We start from the raw sequence: 21205 nt of genomic DNA on the forward strand, positions 1-21205 counted from the left end.
GTCACCAGATGCCAAGTTTCAGATTCAGAACATTGTCTCTTTTTACCTTTGCTTTCAGACCTTGGACAAATTTTCCATTTATATTTTTTATTCTAAAATATACATGCTATTTCTGAAACCCTTGGAAAAGACTATTAAGACATGCATTCTCTAAAATTATAAAGCACTGGTGTTTGCCAAGGTTCTAGGTTTCCAGCAGAGCACCTTTCCGTGAAGTTTCCTGTATTTCCTCCCTTGCCATCTTCAGCATCTCTCTCTGTCTCTCTCTCTGTCTGTCTGTCTCTCTCTCTTTTAGATTTACTTATTTATATAAGTACACTGTAGCTGTCTCCAGAGACACCAGAAGAGCGCATCAGATCTCATTACAGATGGTTGTGAGCTACATGTGGTTGTTGGGACTTGAACTCAGGACCTCTGGAAGAACAACCAGTGCTCTTAACCACTGAGTCATCTCTCCAGCCCACCTTCAGCATTTCTTTCCCCATTGTTACCTATTTATTGACTGTTTTACATTTACTAAAACAATGACATTGTTTACTGTGATTTCTAGGCTAGTAATTTGCCTCAGAAATTAGAACTAGTTTTTGGCTGAAATTTGGGAGGGGGTTCTCAAATTAATAGAATTATTTGTAATAGTTGAGAATCAAGATAGCTGGTTGAAAATCTCAACAGTACAGTATTTCACATAGTTTTAATGACCTGGAATTTAGGCACCTGTGCAGTAAGATTTAATCTGACAGGCTCCTCATGAATAGTTTCCAGTGCTATTCTTCTTGGTAAAGCTGGATAAATTTGTTGTTTGTATACCTTTTTCTTAGTTGGTAGACAGGAGAGAACCTGTGTGTTTGTGGAGTCTATTGAGCTGTCCAAGCAAGTTAAAATCTGTATCAGCAATCAGATTGACTTGCCAACGTACCCCATAAACATAAGAGAGAGGTTTGCCATTCTCTCCACACCCTGAGCACTCCCAGTGCAAATTCCACAGCAGGAGAAACACATGTGTGCCCCGGAAACAGAGAAACATGCTAGTGCAAATTTGGGCTTGGTGGGTATGTCTGTCTGTCTGTGGTGCTGTTTGTCTAGACGTTTTTGTTCTTTTCTGGGTTTTTGTCTGTTTTGAGACAAGGCCATTTTTTGTTAGGCATGCCAAAAACTTGAGGATAGGGGCTGCAGAAGCATCCACACAGTGAACTCAGCTGTCTCTGATTACTGTGATAGGACAACTGGTTTTATGACAACAAAAAGAAGCCATAGTAGATCGTCTCCACTTTCTAGATATGTCTTACTTGTTTGGATTATTAGCTTCATATTGAAATTTAGTGTTTAGTTACAGTCATCTTAATTTCTTGAAGGATTAAATTCAACCAACTCTAGAAAGTAATACTATAGTTTATTTGGAATTTAGAAAATCAGTATTTGTTAATTTTTGTATTCATTTCTACTTGAAGTTCTCCTTGGGTAATTTTCTCTTACTTTTTCCTCACATCCTCACCCCATCCTCTCTTCTGTCATCTCCCTCAGTCTCTCTCCCCCACCCCCTCCCCATCTCCTTAGTCTCACAGTGCTGAGAATCAGACTCAGTTTAAAAAATTTTTTTTGGGGGGGTCAAATTCAGGCCTCTCTTTTTTCTGCCTCCTGAAGTCTATGCCCAGCAGCGGTTATTTTAAATTAATGTAGTACTGTTTGTTTAATTTTAATGCCAAAATTAATGTGAATTTTTAAAAAATTGATATGATTGGTGTTTTATAGACTGTTGTCTCTGGTGTATAATCAGCCCATCATTTTGTACAGTGGTTTTTTTGTAGTAATATGTGATTGTAGCTGCTACCTTACTGTCTTTGTTGCTCATCACAAAATAAGGACCTTTTTGTTGATGATTATGTTGACTCTTAACACTATTCATATTTTATGAAGACACTATAAAGGAGAAGTTGTATTTATGTTTGATTATGGGTCTACTATGGTGGCTAAAGGGGAAACGGTTAATCGATTAGATCAAAGCCTGTCAGTGTACGTATCGAATGCATAGCCTGCAGCAGGTTACTTAACAGGTCCAGAGTTTTTCTAGATACAAAATAGAGGATACTAATTGTTTGCTAGCTTTTCACCATCGTAATGATGGTGCGAATAAGCTTCGCTTGTTTGAGACAGGTCACCATGTAGCCCCAGCTCAGTTGTCCAGGAACTTGCCATATGACCCAGGCTGCTCAAAGTCAGAGATCCAGCTGCCTCTGTCTCTAAAATGCTGGCACCACTTGACTTTGCCTGAACCAGAGCTGATCAATTAGTTATGATAAAGTGCTTTCTTTTCACTGATTAAGGAGAGCAGGCCTTGTAATTTAGCATTAAAGTTTCTAAGAAGAGTGAGCAGTGAGCAAGAACACTTTAGAGATAGCCAGGGTACAAAGGCTCTGGGGTAGAAAGAAATTTGAGCAGCTGAAAGTTTGCCCATAGTTTAATGGTGGGAGAGAAGCTTTTTTGAAGAGAGGTCAGAGAGATTGATTACAGAGGACCTTCGAGCTTTTCATTTGTTGAAAAAATTTGATCAGATCCGTGAACATAAATTTTCACTTAAATTGCTTAGATGGAGGAAAGTAGATTTAAGGAAAATGAAGAACAATAAATACCTGTTTGGATTCTGTTGGAGTGCTCGTAAACTACAGCAGAGATAGATAGAGAGCTGTAGATACTTGGAGTAAGTGTTTGGAGTTGGAGTAGCTTGGACTAATTGCTGAGATCACATAGGCTACTGGAAAGTGGGCAGAAGTGCCTGTGTACTCTGCCCTGTTGACCCAGCACTGAAGATCCTGCTTTTCTCACCCAGCACTTTCCTCTAGAACCTGTTGTGCTTGCCATATAGAAAGGGTTGTGATTGGCATAGAATTTGTTTTTTGGCGGGGGCGGGGGTTTGTTGTTTTTTAGTCAAGCTTCATGTAACCAAAGTGGGCCTAGTTGCAGTCCCCAGAACTTCCTGCTTCTATCTCCCAAGTGCTGGGATTCTGTGTGCTGCAACACCTGGATCAATTGAAAGTTCATTTTTCCAGGTTTCTCTCCTTGCTGAGCCCCTTTTCAGGTGTTTTGTCTTTCAGGATTTGTTCTTTTCCCACTTTGTTTGATTGTTTAAGGGCTTGTTCAGACACCACACTCACTTTTCCTTAGACACACTCATGACCTTGTAAGTGAATTTCTAAATTCATTCACAAATCTGTCAACCAGATTGTCAGCTTGTTGAAGACTGCAGGTCAAGCTTTCTCATTATTCAGTGCGGTTTCTTCACAATGCATGCAGTGAACCTTCTTGAACATAAACTAAGGTACATGTAAGAAAGAAAAAAAGCAGTCAGTTAGAAAAGTCCTGGCGCCCTAAAAGTAGCACTTGCTGGGTGTGTAGAGAAAATGGAAGATCATGAGTTGGTGCATCTGTTTTAAGTGTGTCTGCATTGGGAATACAAATGCTTGGCACTTTGAACGTGCTGCTAGGCCTTTCAGTTAAGATTTGAGAAAGGGTTTAAATCGTGTCTTTGTGACCAGGAAAGAATCCCTGAGTCACAGAAGGATCTTTCTTCAGGGTTCAGTGCTAGCAGTCCAGGTTTCAGGGAAGATTGCTCTCTGGAGATGTTTATGAGGGCACGGTATAGTTAAGTATTACTGTTCTTTGGATATAGATACATGTCGTCTGTCCTACTTTTCTCTTTTCCCTGCTCTTGCTTATTATTTTGTATAAAGCCACTCATGTATTTTCAAGTTAAAATTTCACAACACTCTCACTTTATTTCCCTGACCACTTAAACAACTTACAGCCTTGCCGCCACCCCCTCTCCATTGTGGTCTTCCTTAGTCCTTTCTGAAATTGCTGGTTAGATTATCTAAACTTGAGAGTTTTGAAGTTTTTTTTTTTTCTTTAATTATTCAGGCTTACAGAAGTTGGCTTTGAATCGGTACAGTTAAATACTAAGAATACCACAGGGAGGGGGCTGGAGAGATGGCTCGGAGGTTAAGAGCACTGGCTGCTGGTCTTCCAGAGGTACTGAGTTCAAATCCCAGCAACCACATGGTGACTCACAACTGTCTGTAATGGGATCTGATGCTCTCTTCTGGTGTGTCTGAAGACAGCAACAGTGTACTTTTATAAATGAAATTAATCTTTAAAAAAAAAGACTATCCCAGGAATTTGACATGGGTCCTGTGCCTTCCTAAGTAATAAAATAGTACAGTTTGGTATCCAAGCCAGCTCAGCATTTCCATTCTGTCCCAGCATAGTTCTCTGTACTTTCTAAGACAAAACTAATTCTCTTTGAATGAGATTGGTAGAGAAAATCAGTAAAAGCTAACCTATCTGTGCCTTCAATATATATATACATACACACACACACACACACACACACACATATAAATAAAACTTATTGAGTCAAAGGAATGATGAAAATGTTATGATTAAATGTTTCCCATATAAGAAAACGTTACATTTTGGTATATAACAGCATTCCTAGGGGAATGTTTGTCTTTCTTCAAATAGTCTGGTCTGAGAGTCAAGAAGAGTTAGTTTACAATGTAAGCCCCTGATCAAAGAATGTAGAAATCCTTGTTTCTGATATAAAGAGGAAATGTTACTTAATTTAAACTACGTTTCAAAAAATTATTTACAAGATCTACTGTCATTTATATGATGTAGTGAGGCGTTTCATTGTAACATTGGCACACACTTTCTCACTGATAGAATGTGGTTTCTAATTCCCTTTATTCTTTGCAGAAAGAAAATTAAATATATATTTTTTAATGCCACACATAACCAACCACTCATCCTTACCTCCTCTTCTTCAGAGCATATCCAGTCACCTCTCACCACATCTGTCCCCTTTGTAGCCTTTACAGTCATCCTGTATCATCACTTTCCGAACCCCGCCTCCTGAGTTTCCATCCTTACACGGTCCATTTTCACACATGACTCAGGATCAGTTATAGGTGTGGTAACTCCCGCAGGCTCACAAAGTTCTATTTGATATATAGTAGCCCTTACTGGTTATGTTACTTAAATCTCCCCACACAGTGTGGAGTGCAGTCTGTAATACATCAGTCATATCCCGGAGGGATTTGTCTCTGTATTGAGGGCTCTTCCTATAAGCATTGCCCCGTGGCTCTTATCCCCTCACCCCCTTTTTTCTTTCTGTCCTTACTATTTACTAATTCTAAAACATCCTGCTCTCCTGGTTCCTCATGTGTAGAATGAAGGCTCTTTAAAATTAATCTGGCTTTAAGAAAAGTAGTAACACCCCCTCCCCCATTTCTGCCCTGCCATAGGTCGGAAGGATGTCATTCTTGTACCTAACTTGTCAGGGTTCGCCTTTGGGGCATGGACACTGTTAGTATTTTGCTGTTATTGAAGTCATGTCAGAATGATCAGCATTCTCAGTGGCATGCAATTTTCTCTTCTCTTTTCCCTCTCGCCCACTTGTCTCCCTTTATGCCCAACCCCTGTACTATTTGAGAACAGGCAGTGTTGGTAGGGGATACGCATTTCTGTGTTTTATGGGACATACTTTATTTACGTGGTATTAGGTTGATTTATTCTATATAATTAATTTCAGTTTGGGGGTTTTAGGAATTTAGAACTGGTCTTAATGATATTGCTATGTAAAAAATTTTTAAAGAAAAGTTTACTTTGTGTTATTTTGAATTTATTCATGTGTGTAAACTTATTGGAGGATGCCTGGATATTGTACTATGTATATTACATGCTTTTATCCATGTTCTTTTTTAGAAGTAGAGCTCATTAGCAAAGATACTATAAAGAAAATTTGAACTATATTTGTAATGTTTGCAAAACAAATTAAAAATAGCATATGTACTGGATCTAAATTTTTTGTAACTGTTCATTTTCTGAAATTAAACTCAGGAAAGGATGGCTCTTTTTTTTTTTTGCCTCAGTATAAGAAAAAGCACTTAGAAAGCTCGATGGATTGGCATTGTCTTAGTTAAGGTTTTACTGATGTAAACAGACACCATGACCAAGGAAACTCTTAACAGGACAACATTTCACTGGAACTGACTTACAGATTCAGAGGTTCAGTCCATTATCATCAGGGTGGGAGCAGGACAGCATCCAGGGTGGCATAGTACAGGAGAAGCTGAGAGTTCTAAATCTTCATCTGAAGGCTGCTAGAGGAATACTGGCTTCTAGGCAGCTAAGATAGGGTATTAAAGCCCACACCCACAGTGACACACCTACTCCAACAAGGCCATACCTAATAGTGCCACTCCCTGGGCCAAGCCTACCCAAACCATCACAGGCATGTAGGGTGCTTCTCTGAAAATATTGAGCTCTTAATAATCTTAGGTATAGTGAGTAACTAAGACATTAAATTTGATTCGACTATACTCAGAAAATATAATTATGTTATTCAAGTCTCTAAACTTGAATATATTGGCAGGAGTGAGAAGACAGACTTGCCTCAATTTCCTCATGTGGTTAGACTAAATGATACCTTCTTGTAATCTCAGAGCTCTGAGGTGAGAAGATTGGGAATTGAAGGCCAGTCTGGGCTGTATAGTGAGAGCCAATAGAAATGACACAGAAACAGAAAGCTCATGTTGGTCAGCTGATAGTTTTGGAAACTTAAAAATTAGCATATTTCATAGGTTTGGGTGTAAGCTTATAATTGTTTTTATAAAAACTTTAGATGCAAAAGAATAAGCAGTAAACAAAATATCATAAATTCATACCAACATAAGTTAATTTTGTTTTATGTCTAGATAGTTGTGACTTGACATAAAATTTCAGAGTGCCTTTCCATGGTGATTAAAAACATACTGTACCACCATAAATCTTCATGTTCTTCAACAGTTCTAAAGTAGATACAGCAGCGGTGTTTGTAATGTATGCGAGGACTTTGAAATTTAAAAAGAAAAAACTGTGTTTGGAAAAATTGTATTTGGAGCTATAATTATTCAGCAGTTAGTGATTTAGTTCTGTAAAGGTCAGCAAGATTGTTTGCTTCTTCTCTTGGAGCAGGGTGGGCAGTAAGACTGTACTGTATAGTCAGGTTTGCATCTGTGTCTGAGTCCCGCCACTCAGTTAATCTATCTCAGGATCGTAGCAGTGGGCATTTTGTTTCCATAGGAGTAAAGTAAAGCCAGACTTTTCCAAAATACTACTCTTGATAAAAGTAATGTTTTTGTTTAGGTGACAAACAGCATGTTTGGTGCTTCAAGAAAGAAGTTTGTAGAGGGGGTGGACAGCGACTACCATGATGAAAACATGTACTACAGCCAGTCTTCTGTGTTCCCACATCGGTCAGAGAAAGATGTAAGTCACTCTGGGTTTCCTCAGCACGTACCTGTGTCTAGTTCCCCAAAGAGGAGCATGTGAACTCTGGGGGGTTGTCTGTGCTAAGCATAGGTGTAGGTCCTGGGGACAGAAAGATCTGGTTTGTCATGGGGAACATTAGTGTCCTATGATTCTTAAGCAATAGTAATGTTATAGGAAGTACTCAAAGACATAGACTAAAGACTAACTTTGAGGTAATCTGGGTTTTTGAGAAGTATGTTTTATAATAAAGCAAGTGTACTTACAAAGTTAAGCGAGCACATTTGTACATCCTGGCTGTAACTCTACTTTGCAAGTAAGGAATACCCTTCTCCACAGCCACAGAGACTACAGTCAGAAGTCTTCGGTACTGTGTGGATTAATAGTATAGACATTTGCTTTGGAAGACTAGTAGATCAATAATTCCTTCCACATGAAAGGTTAAATTTTAAAATAACTTAAGTCATTATGTCTTTTAATCAAACAAGTTATATTCTGATGCTGTATATCTGTTCAGCTGCTTTTTTTTTTTCTTTCAGTGCTTTATAAATTTGCTATTTCCTAATTTCTTTAGCATTGTTCTCAGTTCTGTTTTTAAATGTTGAAAATATGTAACAAATGCTCGTTTTAAATTAAGGCTAATTATTACTAATTCACTCATCAATTTTTAGAAGGCCACAGATTAGCTCAACCTAAGTTAACATTAGTAGCCTATCCCATTTCTCCAGGCCCAGCCTTTCTTCATTATTGTTATTTGAAAAAATTGTTGTTTTAGAAACAAATCATCGATACCATGTTTTCCCTCCAAATTTTTTATGCATTGGCTTTGCTTATCCATAGCGTGCCCTTTAATACCACATGGAATAATGTCGCCTAGTTTTTAATGGTCCCTGACTGTCTAGCCATTTCTATTTGATGTGTATTATATTGAAGTATTATTTACATATATCTGATTTAAGAGTTGATTTTGAAGATTAAAAAGTTAGATATGTAGTTCGGCCATAGAACAAGTTATTAGTGTTGCAAAAACGTTTGGGCATAATATTTGATAGTTTCATTGCAGAAACTATAAAACTTGTGCATTTTACTGTGGATATGTAATAAAAACGTTTGCTAGAAAGTGAAATGGATATGCTAATGAAGGGTGTAATTAAGAACAGGTAAAGATTTAAACTGAAACTCAGGATTGAGCTTATGTGGACAAAGAATAACATGTCTGTCAGGGCTAGAGAGATGTCTCAGCAGTGAAGATCACTGGCTACTCTTGAGGACCCGGCTCCTGTTCCTGACAGTCAAATGGCAACTCACAGCAATCAATAACTCTTGTTTCAGGAAATCCAATGCCCTCTTTTGACCTCCTTGTCACTGCATGCCTGTGGACACAGACACACATGCAAACAAAACACCTATACTCGTAAAAATAAATATTTAGAAAATAAAAAGTGTCTGGCTTCAAGGACTATTATGATTTTAAAATCAGAATTAGTATATCTATTTTACCCAGAGGCTCACATAAATTAATACTATTCCAATATAGTTGACAGTCACAGAAGTGACAGAATATTTTCCCTCAGGAAATTTTGGTACTAAATTAAGAAGTAGATGAAGAGTGAACTCTAAAGCAATACAAGTAATGCTTGTGTTCTGACATTGCCTGAAAGCAAGGATTTCTCAAAACCTTTGTTTCTTTGCAGAGATTGTTGTGATTGCTGTTACCTTTTTAAAATTAAAAACAATACAGACAGACTTTAACTTTTAAAAGTACAGATACATAGATCAAAAGACCTCAAATCTAGGTAGGACTAATTATACATTAAAATTATAATTTTATACTTCAAACATTTCCATCAGAATTCTTACAATGAAGATTCCTGGAACATGGTGCCATCTTTAATCAGAATCTGTGTAATAATTTTACTCCCATTAACATTCCCTGTGTCTTTAAGAATACCAGCTTGTAATTCTTGGTATAACATATATAGACCAAAGTAGTTCATTGTTTTAATGTGTCAGTTAGAGAATACCAAAGAGGAGTAATGTAAGGAAGGAAGGACTTTGACCCACAGTGGAAGGAGATGCACTCTATCATGGCAGGGAAGGAGTAGCATCAGGAGCCAGTGGTGTGAGGGTAGAGGTTGGCAGCTGATCACAGCACACCCACAGTCAGGAAGCAGAGTGTAACCAACAGAAAGTGGGACCCGGCTGTAAAACCTTCTGCTCCCAGTGAGTCACTTCTAGCAAGGCTTCATTTTGTTCTCCAACCTTTCCAAACAGCCCCATCAGTTGAGAAGGACCAAGTGCCCAAATACATGAGCCTATGTCAGACAATATACATTCAGTGCATTAAAACATTGTACATATATTAAAGTTTCTCCAAATGTACAGATCTAATATACAGTGAGTGACATCTTTCCCAAATGGTTAGTGGCCATATGTAGTTCTTGTAGAACTCATGTTTGTGCCTTGTATTTCTCTTGACCTCTTCTTTTATTGTAAGTATTTTCACAAGACTTCCTCTTTAGTTTATTCTTTTATATTATATAAATATTAATCATTTTATTAAAAACTATCCCTTGATATTTTCTCTTTAAAATAACATGGTTAATACACAAAACAAAAGTTGTACATATTAAGGGAGCACCATATAATATTTCCATTTCGTAATGGTTAAATCAGCTTAAGTTGTTTCTGCCAACAGCTTTTGTTATTTTCTGGCTTCCTGTTGTTTTCATGTATGCTGAGGATTGAACATGGAGCCTGGAAGGTACTAGACAAGAACTTAGCACTAGGCCGCATCCCTAGCCAAGGGATTTTTAAAAAATGTTTTCTGGTTTAGATAATCCTAATATTTTATTAGATAAGCCAGTCTTCTGTTGGCTTGTGGGTTCTTCCACTTGTCTCCAACCTTTTCCATCTTTCAACCTTCCAACACTATATAAGAGAGAACAGGATAGAAAGAAAGGGGGCATCTTCAGAACTACTTCCTGCTGATTAGGGCATGTTAGATCTTTGTCAAGATATCTAAGTTTTTCTTGTTGTTTCTTTGGGTACGACTACTTAAACTGTGGCTAACAGCAACCAACCAAGAGCCTTTTGTGGCCCTAGCATTTATCTACTCTCTGAGAAGTCCCCAGAATTCCAGTGTCACACAATGGGACCATCCCTGCTGTGTCAGGAGACAAACCCCAGCTAGTGGCTGTGGACAGTGTTTAAAGCAACACCATATCCCTCATGTGTCATTAAAATGAAAACATATTCTTATGATATTTCTGTGTTTTTTAAAGAAGCCAAAATTTTAGAATTTTTATTATATTTTTCTATTTTATTTTATAACCTGATTTATAACTTATGCCCATTAGAAATGTATCCTGATTTAAGGTGTGAACAGTAAGGTGGCAGATACTTGTTTTTTGTGGTATTGTCCAAATGTCTTTATACCATTTATATTTTAGATTATTCTTTAAAAGCCAGGTAGTAACTTGACTCTTGTAGGCTACGAGGCAGAATAAAGGATGCTACATAACTATAATATAAAAACACTCTTAGCTGTGCAACTTACAAAACAGGCAGTGGGCTAGATTCTGACCATAGAGAATGAATGACTTGCTCATTTTTGAGTTTTCGAATATTTACTAAATGGCTGAGTGAAATGGTCCCCTTTGGTATATCAAAGTTTCCAATGCTCTTGGGCATGTTTTTAAAATCATACTGAGTATGTATCTAGGCTGCAGTAGTTTGAATTGCTTTGGCTCTATAGACCATTTTAAAAACTTGCATAAAGTCTCCTATATCCCTTTATGTGAAATTTTGTCATTAGCACTAATTGCAGAAGGATCTTTCTTGACTAGGAGTGTAGCTCAGTAGCAGAATTTTGCTCTTTTCATTCTAGTCTTAAGGAGGGTCTTGTATGTGTGTGCAGAGTCAGGGGAGTGTTCCTGGTGGGATTGAATTCATGTGTTTACTTGGGGAGGCCAGAGGTCAGAGGTCAACCTCGGTTATTCTTCCTCAGGTGCCATCTCCTTGTTTTCTGAGTGTCTCTTACTGGGACCTGGGCATGCAGCTCAGGGTAGGCTGACTGGCCAGCAGCCACTCTGTTCCACTACACACCACACACTGGGATAACAGTGCCCATCATGCCTTGCTTTTCATGTGCTTGCTGGCATCTTTGTGCAGCAAATACTTTTATCACCTGACATCTCTTGACATCAAGGAAGGCTTTGTCATTGATGTTTTCATCCAGTGATGAATTGTTCTTTTGTGAATTTATGTATAATCCCTGCTTCTTCTTTTTTTTTTTTTTTTTTGCAAAGTGTTTTTATTGCTTTGGTGACTGAATATGGGCTGTAGATACCCTAATATGAATTTAAATTTCAGCTCCATGATTTACAAGCTGTGGCCTAGGGCAAAGTAAGCAGCTTGTATGTGTGTACCTCGTCTGAAACATAGGAACAGTAGTATATAACCAGTTTGTGGTAGTGTAAAAATTGATTGAATAATTAAAACTTTAAAGAAAAATAACAAATGTCCTTCAGGTGCTCTAAATATGATTATTAGTATTATTCCACTTGATTCTCTGGATTTTCAGGTAATTATGTATATCCTTGCAAATAATGGCTATCTTGTGTCATTTCTGGAAAAAATTTCAGATACAAAAATTTAATGAGAATGTAATAAGTGAGGACATAATTTTTAAGTAATAATTTGTAATACAGGAAAGCTGGTTAGTGGTTGAGTGAGTGTTGACGACAGTTTAGTCTGTCTTAATGAAACTTTAGAGGAGGGGCTAGAGAGAAAAATAATACTGTTGAAAATTATTGAAAGATTGAATGTTAAAATTTTTTTAATCATCTTATAAACTATATGGTCTGGGTGTACATGTCAGGTTAGTTTAAGAGACCGGGTCATTGTGTGCCTCCGGCTAGCTTACATAGTATCTTACACATACTATGTAAGAATATCGGAATTAAAGGTCAAGTCGTTTCTAGAATTTGTGAGCAATCTCCTCTTCACAAACCGTATTTTAAAATTAAAGTGTAAGATGGAGAGAAAATGATAGATCTGTGAAGCATCCAGTTTCATTATCTAGACAAATAGTTATAAAATGTTTAATCATCAATTAGTATTAAGTATTTCTCAATCCAAAACAAGAAGCACTAAATCCCCAAATGCCCGCACGATTCTAAACTTTTAACACACCATTTGGGTTGTTTGTATTGGGGAGGGCTCTTGGATTACTGAAAGATGAGTAATTCATAGTAGCAAAGGGGTGTCTGTGTGGGTGTGAATGTGTTTGTGTCTGTGTGGCTTTGAAAGTGTAAGTTGGACAACAGTGTTCTGAGAGGTAATGCGAGTGACTGTGGAAGTGTCCTTGCTACAGGCTGGGTCTGAATGCACTCGAAGCACCTTCTGATTGTAGCCATTGCTAGAACCAATCCTCAGACAGCGTATATAGAAACCTCCACTGGCATCCTTTTTTCTTTTTAGTAAGAACATTTTAATCTTAGTTTTCTGTTATCGAGGAATTCATTATTAAACATTTTAGAAGTTATTTATGTAAACATATTACTGTATCTGATTCAAAATTGTCAGCTTTTGTAACTTACTATCCCATTTTATTTTTGAGTTTTCTGCTGTCCCATTCCCTCCTCCTTGTTTATTTTTGTGTTGTTCCTCCTCCTTGTTCTTTTGCTTCTGCTTATTAGATTTATTTGGTTTCGTTTTTTTAAACCATTGCTTTTTAATCTTAAATTTTCTTCAGATTTTTATTCCTCTATGTTTATGTATGCTTGTCCACAAATGCATGAACAAGCGTGCTTTCTAAGTAGTGAAACTCTCACCATCCCTTTAGGTAAGTTAGATCAGACTTTAGAGAATAATTTTTAATTTTTTTATATTTGTTAGAGAAGTTTTATTTTAAAACTTTAATTCCATCTCCAGTATTCAGTGTTTTGTAAGTTAAGTACTTTTAAGCTAGAGTTTTGAAGCCTGCATCGAGGGAGAGATGAAGGAGGACCATGAGTTTGAGGTCGGCCCGCACTGCACAGTGGCATCCTGTCTCATTAAATAACATCCAAAGATCCATGCTGTTGGGGAAAGGGGCCGTTTAACAACTCAGGAAGATAAATGACCAGAGCCACTATTTTAGCTGCTGCTTTTAAGTTTTTGCTGTTGTTTGGCTGCACTGTATAGTCCTTGAGATGTAAACATTGCATAGTATAATTTTAAACTGGGGACATGATAGTTTCATCATTCTATAGGTAGTGTAACAATCTTTTTCCATTCTTTACCCTTTTTAAGATGGTAAAGCTGGGGTGTCTACTTACACTGCATTCTCACTGTAATGTCTTTCTTGGTCTAAGATTTTATGTTCTTCTAAGAAATTGGTTTTATGATTAACTTTTACCATTTCAGTATGTAACTTTTTTGAGGTCTTTTAGTATTGACATTTTGCCAGGATTCATTTCTAATTTTCATTAAGCTGTTATGTCCATGAGATGCACTTTTTAATGACTTCTGTAGTATCAGCGTAGAAGGTGGTGTTCACTGTCACGCAGTGTGGTGAGTGTTCACCCCACAGCATCCTCTACTTTATACTGTGCTCTTCTCATACTTCCCCAGGGCTCAGGCTCAGCACACAGGTCATTTATTTATGTATTTCTAGTCTTCGTGAGAAAGTACACTATAGTGTCTGTTCCTTGGCATTTCATTATTATTTAGTAAGTATATATTTTTAGATGTCCATTTGAAGATTTTTATTCATTATTAAGTTATGTGTTCATATTGGCCAATGTCTTATGTGAAACCTCTGGAAGCACCTGTTTGTTTTTTAGCTAGTCATGGTAACAAATTCACGGTTTTTAACTGTTATATATAGACCTTTTGTCGCCAGCTACAGGGTTATTAAAATTGTTCATCATTCATTTAATTGTTTTTGCACAGCTTGGAAATGAACTTTTAATATGTGTATAAAATATTTATAGTTAATATGGTAACAGTAGCGACTATTGCCCAAACCAAATAATTTAATTGGTCATGTTTTAACCTATTTGATTGATTCAAGGTTATATAGTTTAAATGTTAATATAATTGTCTAGGATACACACTCTGGATATAAGAAGGAATTTTTGTTTGACATTAAAGAAGACCTTTTGGAATCTTGTTCCCAACATTCTTTTATTTCCCACTTTTAATATTCTTCAGTAGGACTGAGCTTTCTCTTCTTTCCTAATGACTGCTAGCTAGTCACCCCTATTTCTTACCATGTGCTTTAATTATGACATCAACGTAACAATTAGCTGTGTATTGTTGGCCTAAAAGATGCTTCTTGTGTAGCTACAAGTGTTAGACCTACAGAAATTGTCTGACGCCTTAATCATTGAACCGGTCTTTTCCAGTGATGCTGCCCTTCTGCTGTAACACTTGCAATATGATTGCATAATATTCCTTTCCACACCAGATTATAAACCTCTTGATGCCATGGCCCATGTTTTGCTTAATAGAAATGTTTTGATGGTTGTATGAGATGAAATAATGAGATATTGCTTACATGTCCTTATGTATTCAGCTTGAGTATCTGTTTTATAAGTAGCACCCCTGTGTCTCTGTCTATAAAGAATTACAAAAAGAAACAGTATAAAAATCAACAAATATTTTTACGAAATATAAACCTTCATTTTTATAACAGGCTAAATTTAGAATTTGTTTAAATGCATGGACTAAAGTCAACATCACACATAAACTAAGCTGACTTTGAGAGCTGAGCTTTATATCGAGTGGGGTAATATAGTATTGTCACACTTTAGCGTGGACCTAAAACTCTCAGTGTTATGATTTCTATTTGAGCAGTTTGCTTTCATCTTGCTGTGGTAGTCTTTGTAAGAAATGTGGCACATATTACATCGCTGCTTATGTTTGACGGACAAGACTTGGGTTGGGTCCTACATTTATGGTATGAAGTATTGACTTGTAAGTGTAACTACAGTATTGTGACTTTCTTTATGCTCTAATGTCATTAATTTGTTTCTAGATGCTGGCATCACCATCTACATCAGGTCAGCTGTCTCAGTTTGGGGCAAGTTTATACGGGCAACAAAGTAAGAATTTTGTACTTATTCTGGGATACTTTATATTTAAGGAAAATAAGGAGAACCAGTTCTACCTTTGGGTTTACAGAAATGCTTAACATAAGATAGTTAATTTTCAAAATTATATTTTATTTGTGTAGTAAACCTCATTATGTTGGGACTTACTAATTCTCAATTTGTTATCTCTTGAGTATAGCATATGGTACAATTTATTTTGACATTATGTATATCTAAACATTCTTTCATAGTTTCTCAGAAATTTGCTAAACAATTAACAGTAGTCATTCTTGTGCTTTTAGTATGAGGAAGTCAAAAATTGTTTCCTTTGGTTGGTTTGATATATCGTTTAGATCTTCACTTACTTTATTGCTGTAAGCCCATTATTTAGTAGCAGTTTGTGAAATAGCTTTCATGTGATAGAAAAAATATTTATTTATTTATTTTGCTTTGGTTCTTTCTGGTTATAGCACCTAAATTTTACTTATAGTTCAGTTTTTTTCTTTATGTAAGATTTTGTTTTATAAAGTTTAAAACTTTTAAAGCGCTTAGCACAGTGCCTGGTGCATAGTAAGTGCTCAATAAATGTTAGGTATATACCACCACTTAAAGTTTTGTAAAATTAGAAATTTTTTATGTTTTTTTCAAATTAAATTACCAAATGTTACATGTTAATTAAGGTTTTTATCATCTTTTTAGTGTAAAACAATGTGCAGGTTTCTCATTACTGTTGTTAATGGAGCTGGGATAGTGTTGTATTTACCATCACACAGTAGAGGACAGTATCTAATCACCTCATCAGTTTCAAGTGAAAATTACCTTAGCTGTGAACTTGCCTTGTATGCCTAAGCAGTGTGTCCTACCACTTCATCCTGTGCACTGATTTTACGGTTGGGGCAGTGGGTGTGGGATCCTTATTTTGTATAGAAAAACACTGTTTATCTTTTTCCCCCTTGTCTTTTATGGTTTTTCTCTGTTATGAGGTAGTTTTCTAATATACAATTAGTAAATATTAAAAGTGGAGTTCCTTAATTATCTACAGATGTTTTTTCCTACTGCCTAGGCAACATTATGTTCTTGTTGTCTTTTGTATATGTGACTTTTGCCCCTGTGGGAAGCTTCCTATAGGAATACCTAGCTGTCTAAAGCTCTCTTCTGTCTCAGTACAGCATCTACATTAGCCGGTTTTCTTTTTAAAGCCCACAGTTGATCACAGTAGAATGAAGGTAGAAAATGGATAAAACATACATTTGACAAAGTGAGGTTGTTTTGTGATGGTGATTGTAACTGGCTGTTCAGACCTTTAAGTTTTTTAAGTTGCAAATGTTATCCTGCTTTGGGGGATGGATTTGTTTTGGAAGGTGTTAATGTCCTTGGCATGACAGACATTGACTGGCATCTAATTTTAATTTGCTTTGTTTGATGTGGGAAGGACGTACAAAGATTGTTGAGTTAGCAATTTATTTTTCTTAGAAAAAAATCTTAAAGATACTAACTAGTTTTAAAAGAAGCCATGTATAACGAACATTTTTGTCGATATTGAGACACAAGTTTCGCTTATATGTTAAAATGTGAGTAGCAAATTTTAGTGAAGGATAGAAAGAATTAAAGGACTGGATTGGACAACTATTCTTAGGGCAATTTGTTATAACTACACAGGAGAATTGTAGAACTTAAAAGTACCTTGTTCACCCCAGTTTTACTGAGTGCTGCCGTTAACTCTATTTATGTTTGACAAACTCAATAGTGAATTATGCTATTCAAATGTACACTCTGCCTGGGTATTTGTTGTTTTCTGTTTGTCTTTGTGGTTTTGTTTTCTTCTTGCAACAGAGTCTTATTAGACATTCTAGTCAGGAACTCAGATCCTCCTGCCTGTGCCTTCAGTATGCTAGGATTAGTGTGGCTTGCTTTTGTTTTGGATGCTGTATATTGAGCTCAGGCCTTGCACATGCTAGGCAGCTAGGCAGGCACTTTAACACCTAACTATATACTCCCAATTTTTTACTTATTCTTGATTTTTTTAAAGTTAAAAAACAGAGAAAGTTTTAAAAAAAAAAAAAAAAAAAAAAAAAAAGCTATCCTTCCCAGAACTAAAACTTAGTGAAATTCACCAGCTGGGTGGGAGCCTTCTTAGAATGGACTTAGGAGTGCTTGGACTACATTTTGGCAGATTGGAGTAGAAGTGATCATGTAGTAAGCATATGAGGTATCCGGAAAATACTGGATTAGAGGCTTGCATGATTTCAGGCCCTAGAGTCATACAGTTGTATCACAATTGTAAACATGAGACCTCACCCAAGAGTCTGTAGCTACTTCTCAGCATGTTGTGTTCAAGTTACATGATGCTTTCTAAGTGCATTAATAAGATTTGAGTCAGTCTTATAGCCTTACATGTTTCTAGGCTCTCAAATTACTGGATTCAAATTGACAAAGAACCAGGAATTTATTTTCCTTAGATCTTCATTGCATTGAAATGAAGTAGTTGTATAGTTGGAGCAACCTTTCCTTACTCGGCTAAGTATTTACAATCTTGGAAGTGCAAAAGGAAAACTTTATCTAGTGTCATCTAATGTGTATCTTATGTGTAGGCAGTTACTCAATTAGCTGTCCTGACTGACCGAAGGATTCTGAAAAGTCCCAGGCTAGTTGAGGGGGAAAGTCTTCCTAGGATTTAGAGTCCTGACGAGTGGTGGCATAGCACCTAATTCTGACTGACACTCATCAGATTGCAGTTGACTGTATAGAGCAAAAGAGCATAACTGATGTGATTTAAAAGTGATGATCCTGACATTGGGAAGCACAGGGAAAGTGACTTCTAGTTGCTTTAGAAATTGAGTTTGACGAGCTTGTTGTGTGCCTACTGTAAATGTCACACCATCCTAGACACCAGAGAGCTGTATGTGGACCGACCTTTCTCCTCGATGGTGTGTGAGCTTACTGTGTAATAAGCTCACTGCTGTTTTTTATTGTGTCTTGATTGTCTTTGTGTCATTAGGACTTTGTTTATGAAAAGCACTTTGTAGATACTTTCTTTTATATAATGAGGAAGATAAGGATCTCACGTATATCGTTGGTATATGCCTTTAGGTAGTTTAATGATGAAACAGTTTGTGGAAGGGGGAACTTCCTAATTGTCAATTGGTTTCAGCTAATAGTACAGTATAATCTTCCCTTTCATGTGGATTAGAGATCAAAGTTGTATCATCAATTTTACCCCATAAAATGTCTTTCTGTGGAAATCCAGTTAATTAAACTGCCTCATTTTTCTTTGCTATTAAGATCATTTGTCGGGTCCTTCGACTGTCATGCATACATTAAAAATAAGGGGGAAAGCTGGTGTCCCAGTAGTGAGTGTGTATTAATCTTCACAACTCCATGAGGTGTTAAGGAACTTGTAAGTTCTTGTAGGTGGAAGGTGATGGAGCCAGAATGACGTTCCTTTGTAAGAACAGTGCTCTGAACATGGCTAAAAAAACAGGGTTTGAAACCCAAGAACTGAAGTCATGACCCCAGTGATAGCGTTGAATCTACAGATGCCAAAAAGCTGAGCGACTGTCTACTAAAGACGTTGTGACATGGATACGGTTCTGTTCCAAGGCCTAATCAGCAGTGTGACAAGTAACAAGCTTCCTGTTTTTCACAGCTTACGTATCATGGGCTGAAACAGAATGAATACAACTGAGGAAATTCGGCAGTTCTTGTGATGAGTAGGACAGAACTATCAGTCAGGCTCAGGAGATGTGTGAGGAGTTTGTGCTTTACATGAAAAGACTGTACCGGCTCTCAGGAATTATAATTTAATGTGGAAACCTAAGTATGAGGCTGATCGTTCCTGGAATGGTCTTGAAGGAGTGTTTGAGTACAGGAAAGCTAGGAAGATGTAGTAAGTCACTTACTGATAAAGGGGCAGTCGGCAGGTCCATGTAATGAATGAGAGTAGAACAGCGAATGATCTCATGGGTGTCCAGATCATAGGAAGCCTTGTAAACATTTGTAAAGAATTCAGATTGGGCTGGAGAGATGGCTCAGAGGTTGTTTTCAGAGGACCCTCCTGGTTCTGTTCCTTGCATCCACTCTGCAGTTTACAATCATCAGTAACTGGTTCCAGAGGATATGACATTGTCTTCTGTCTTCCAGAAACCAGAAAGACATATGGTGAACAGGCAAAACATTCGTACACATAAATAAATTAAAAGAAGACCTCAGTCCGTATGCTGGCTCTGTGTAAAGGCCACTGGTGCCAGCCTGATACCCGCGCTCCACTAGAGCGCACTTGATGGACGAACAGTCCTACACACAGCAAGTCAGCACGTGTAAAAGAAAACAGTCATTTGAATATGTTCTAATTACTGTTTATTCGCTGTTCTGTGTGAATAGCAAAGGTTTTATGGTGCCACCTCATTTTTAAGCATTTCTTTGCTTTGTAGAAAGTGGACTGAATGGGGAAGGAATGAGAGTCAGACTTAGTTTCATCAAGAACATAGAAATTGCACTACTAACTGAGAATTAGGCAGATTTGGGATAGTTTGGAGATACAGTTTATACAGCATATTATATAGAGTTTGGACAGAAAATTAGCATATTATAAGGTTTGAGACCTGTATCATTTTGTGACCAGGTACTGATAATCTGTACTGGACATTTAGGTTGGGGACGTAAACAAAGTTTGCTTGTGGAAATGTTCGGTACTGTGCCATGAGAATCGGTCTTGCAGGGCTACTTTTGTCTGGCAGTCTCTGGTTCACAACAGCTTCTTTCTGTTCCTAGTCTTGAATTCTGAAACCAGTTTGCTTTATCCTTTTTCCCCCATCAGATACATCCTTAGTTTGGGTAATGCATGTTCTCCTTTAGGTCTGTAGTTGATCCTCTTGTTTTTCTTCCCCCTGTTTTCAAGGCCTCCTGACCATCAGGAACTGCAGGCAGCACCATTTACCTTGCTCATCTGCCTGCGTTTGTACAGCTCGTCTTCTTGGACTTAACTGTCATGCCATCTCTAGCCACCTGATACTGCAACATTACCACCACCATTTATTTAAATCATGGTTATTATTACATTCATAGTTTCCCGGACTCTGTTTCTACTCCCAAGCCTATGAAATATTGTGCATGCCCTCAGACACAGTCTTACTTAACCCTTAGATTTATGTATGTACTTTAACAATCTTGATCCCTGTTGTAAAGAAGGAAAGGCATTCTTAGATAGAGAATGGCAAATAGTGAAGTTACAGGAACAAATTTGAGAAGATAGGGCAATGAAGGAGGGTTATGAATCAAACATAAAGTATCTGAGCAATGAAATGTTAATTAAGTTGGAAATACTTTTTCCTTTGGGGGTCCTTACAAAGTTGTAAAGACTTAAAGTTGTATACTTAATAATGTAGGGTAGAGGCTCCCGAAACCCTTTCTGCACCTTTTAAAACCACCAGGATGCTTTAGGGGCAGTAGTTCTCAACCTGTGGGTCACGACCCCTTATGGGTTGAATGACCTTTTTACAGGGGTCACATATTAGATATCCTGCATATCAGGTTTTACATTATGATTCAAACAGTAACAAAATTACGATTAGGAAGTAGAAACAGGGATAATTTTATGGTTGGGAGCTGAAGAGCTTTGTTAAAGGTTGTAGCTCCAGGAAGGCTCGGAACCAGTGTCTTAGGGTAAAGCTTCTACTACCCATGAATTCCCCAAACTCAGAGTAAGTTACAGTTTGTAAAGAAGAAGGCAGAGTTAGCAACTTGCTCTAAAAATGTGGCAAGTAATGTTAATTGTGAAAGTACTTTGAAGAACAGAAACTGGCTTCCTGCTTTGTTGCTTGCGA

General features: G+C 37.2%; 1 protein-coding gene across 7 annotated transcripts in view; it reads left to right on the plus strand.

Annotated features, from left to right (window-relative positions):
- CNOT2 (CCR4-NOT transcription complex subunit 2) overlaps positions 1–21205 on the plus strand; it is an 86767-nt gene that overhangs the window by 42434 nt on the left and 23128 nt on the right. For all 7 annotated transcript variants that reach the window (XM_080935327.1, XM_080935326.1, XM_080935332.1 and 4 more), the window contains 2 exons: positions 7180–7302; positions 15329–15395. In XM_080935327.1, coding sequence (XP_080791453.1) covers positions 7180–7302; positions 15329–15395 — 190 coding nt within the window. The remainder of the gene's footprint in view (positions 1–7179; positions 7303–15328; positions 15396–21205) is intronic.

Source organism: Micromys minutus, assembly GCF_963924665.1.
Source record: "Micromys minutus genome assembly, chromosome: 22".
NCBI classification, from domain to species: domain Eukaryota; kingdom Metazoa; phylum Chordata; class Mammalia; order Rodentia; family Muridae; genus Micromys; species Micromys minutus.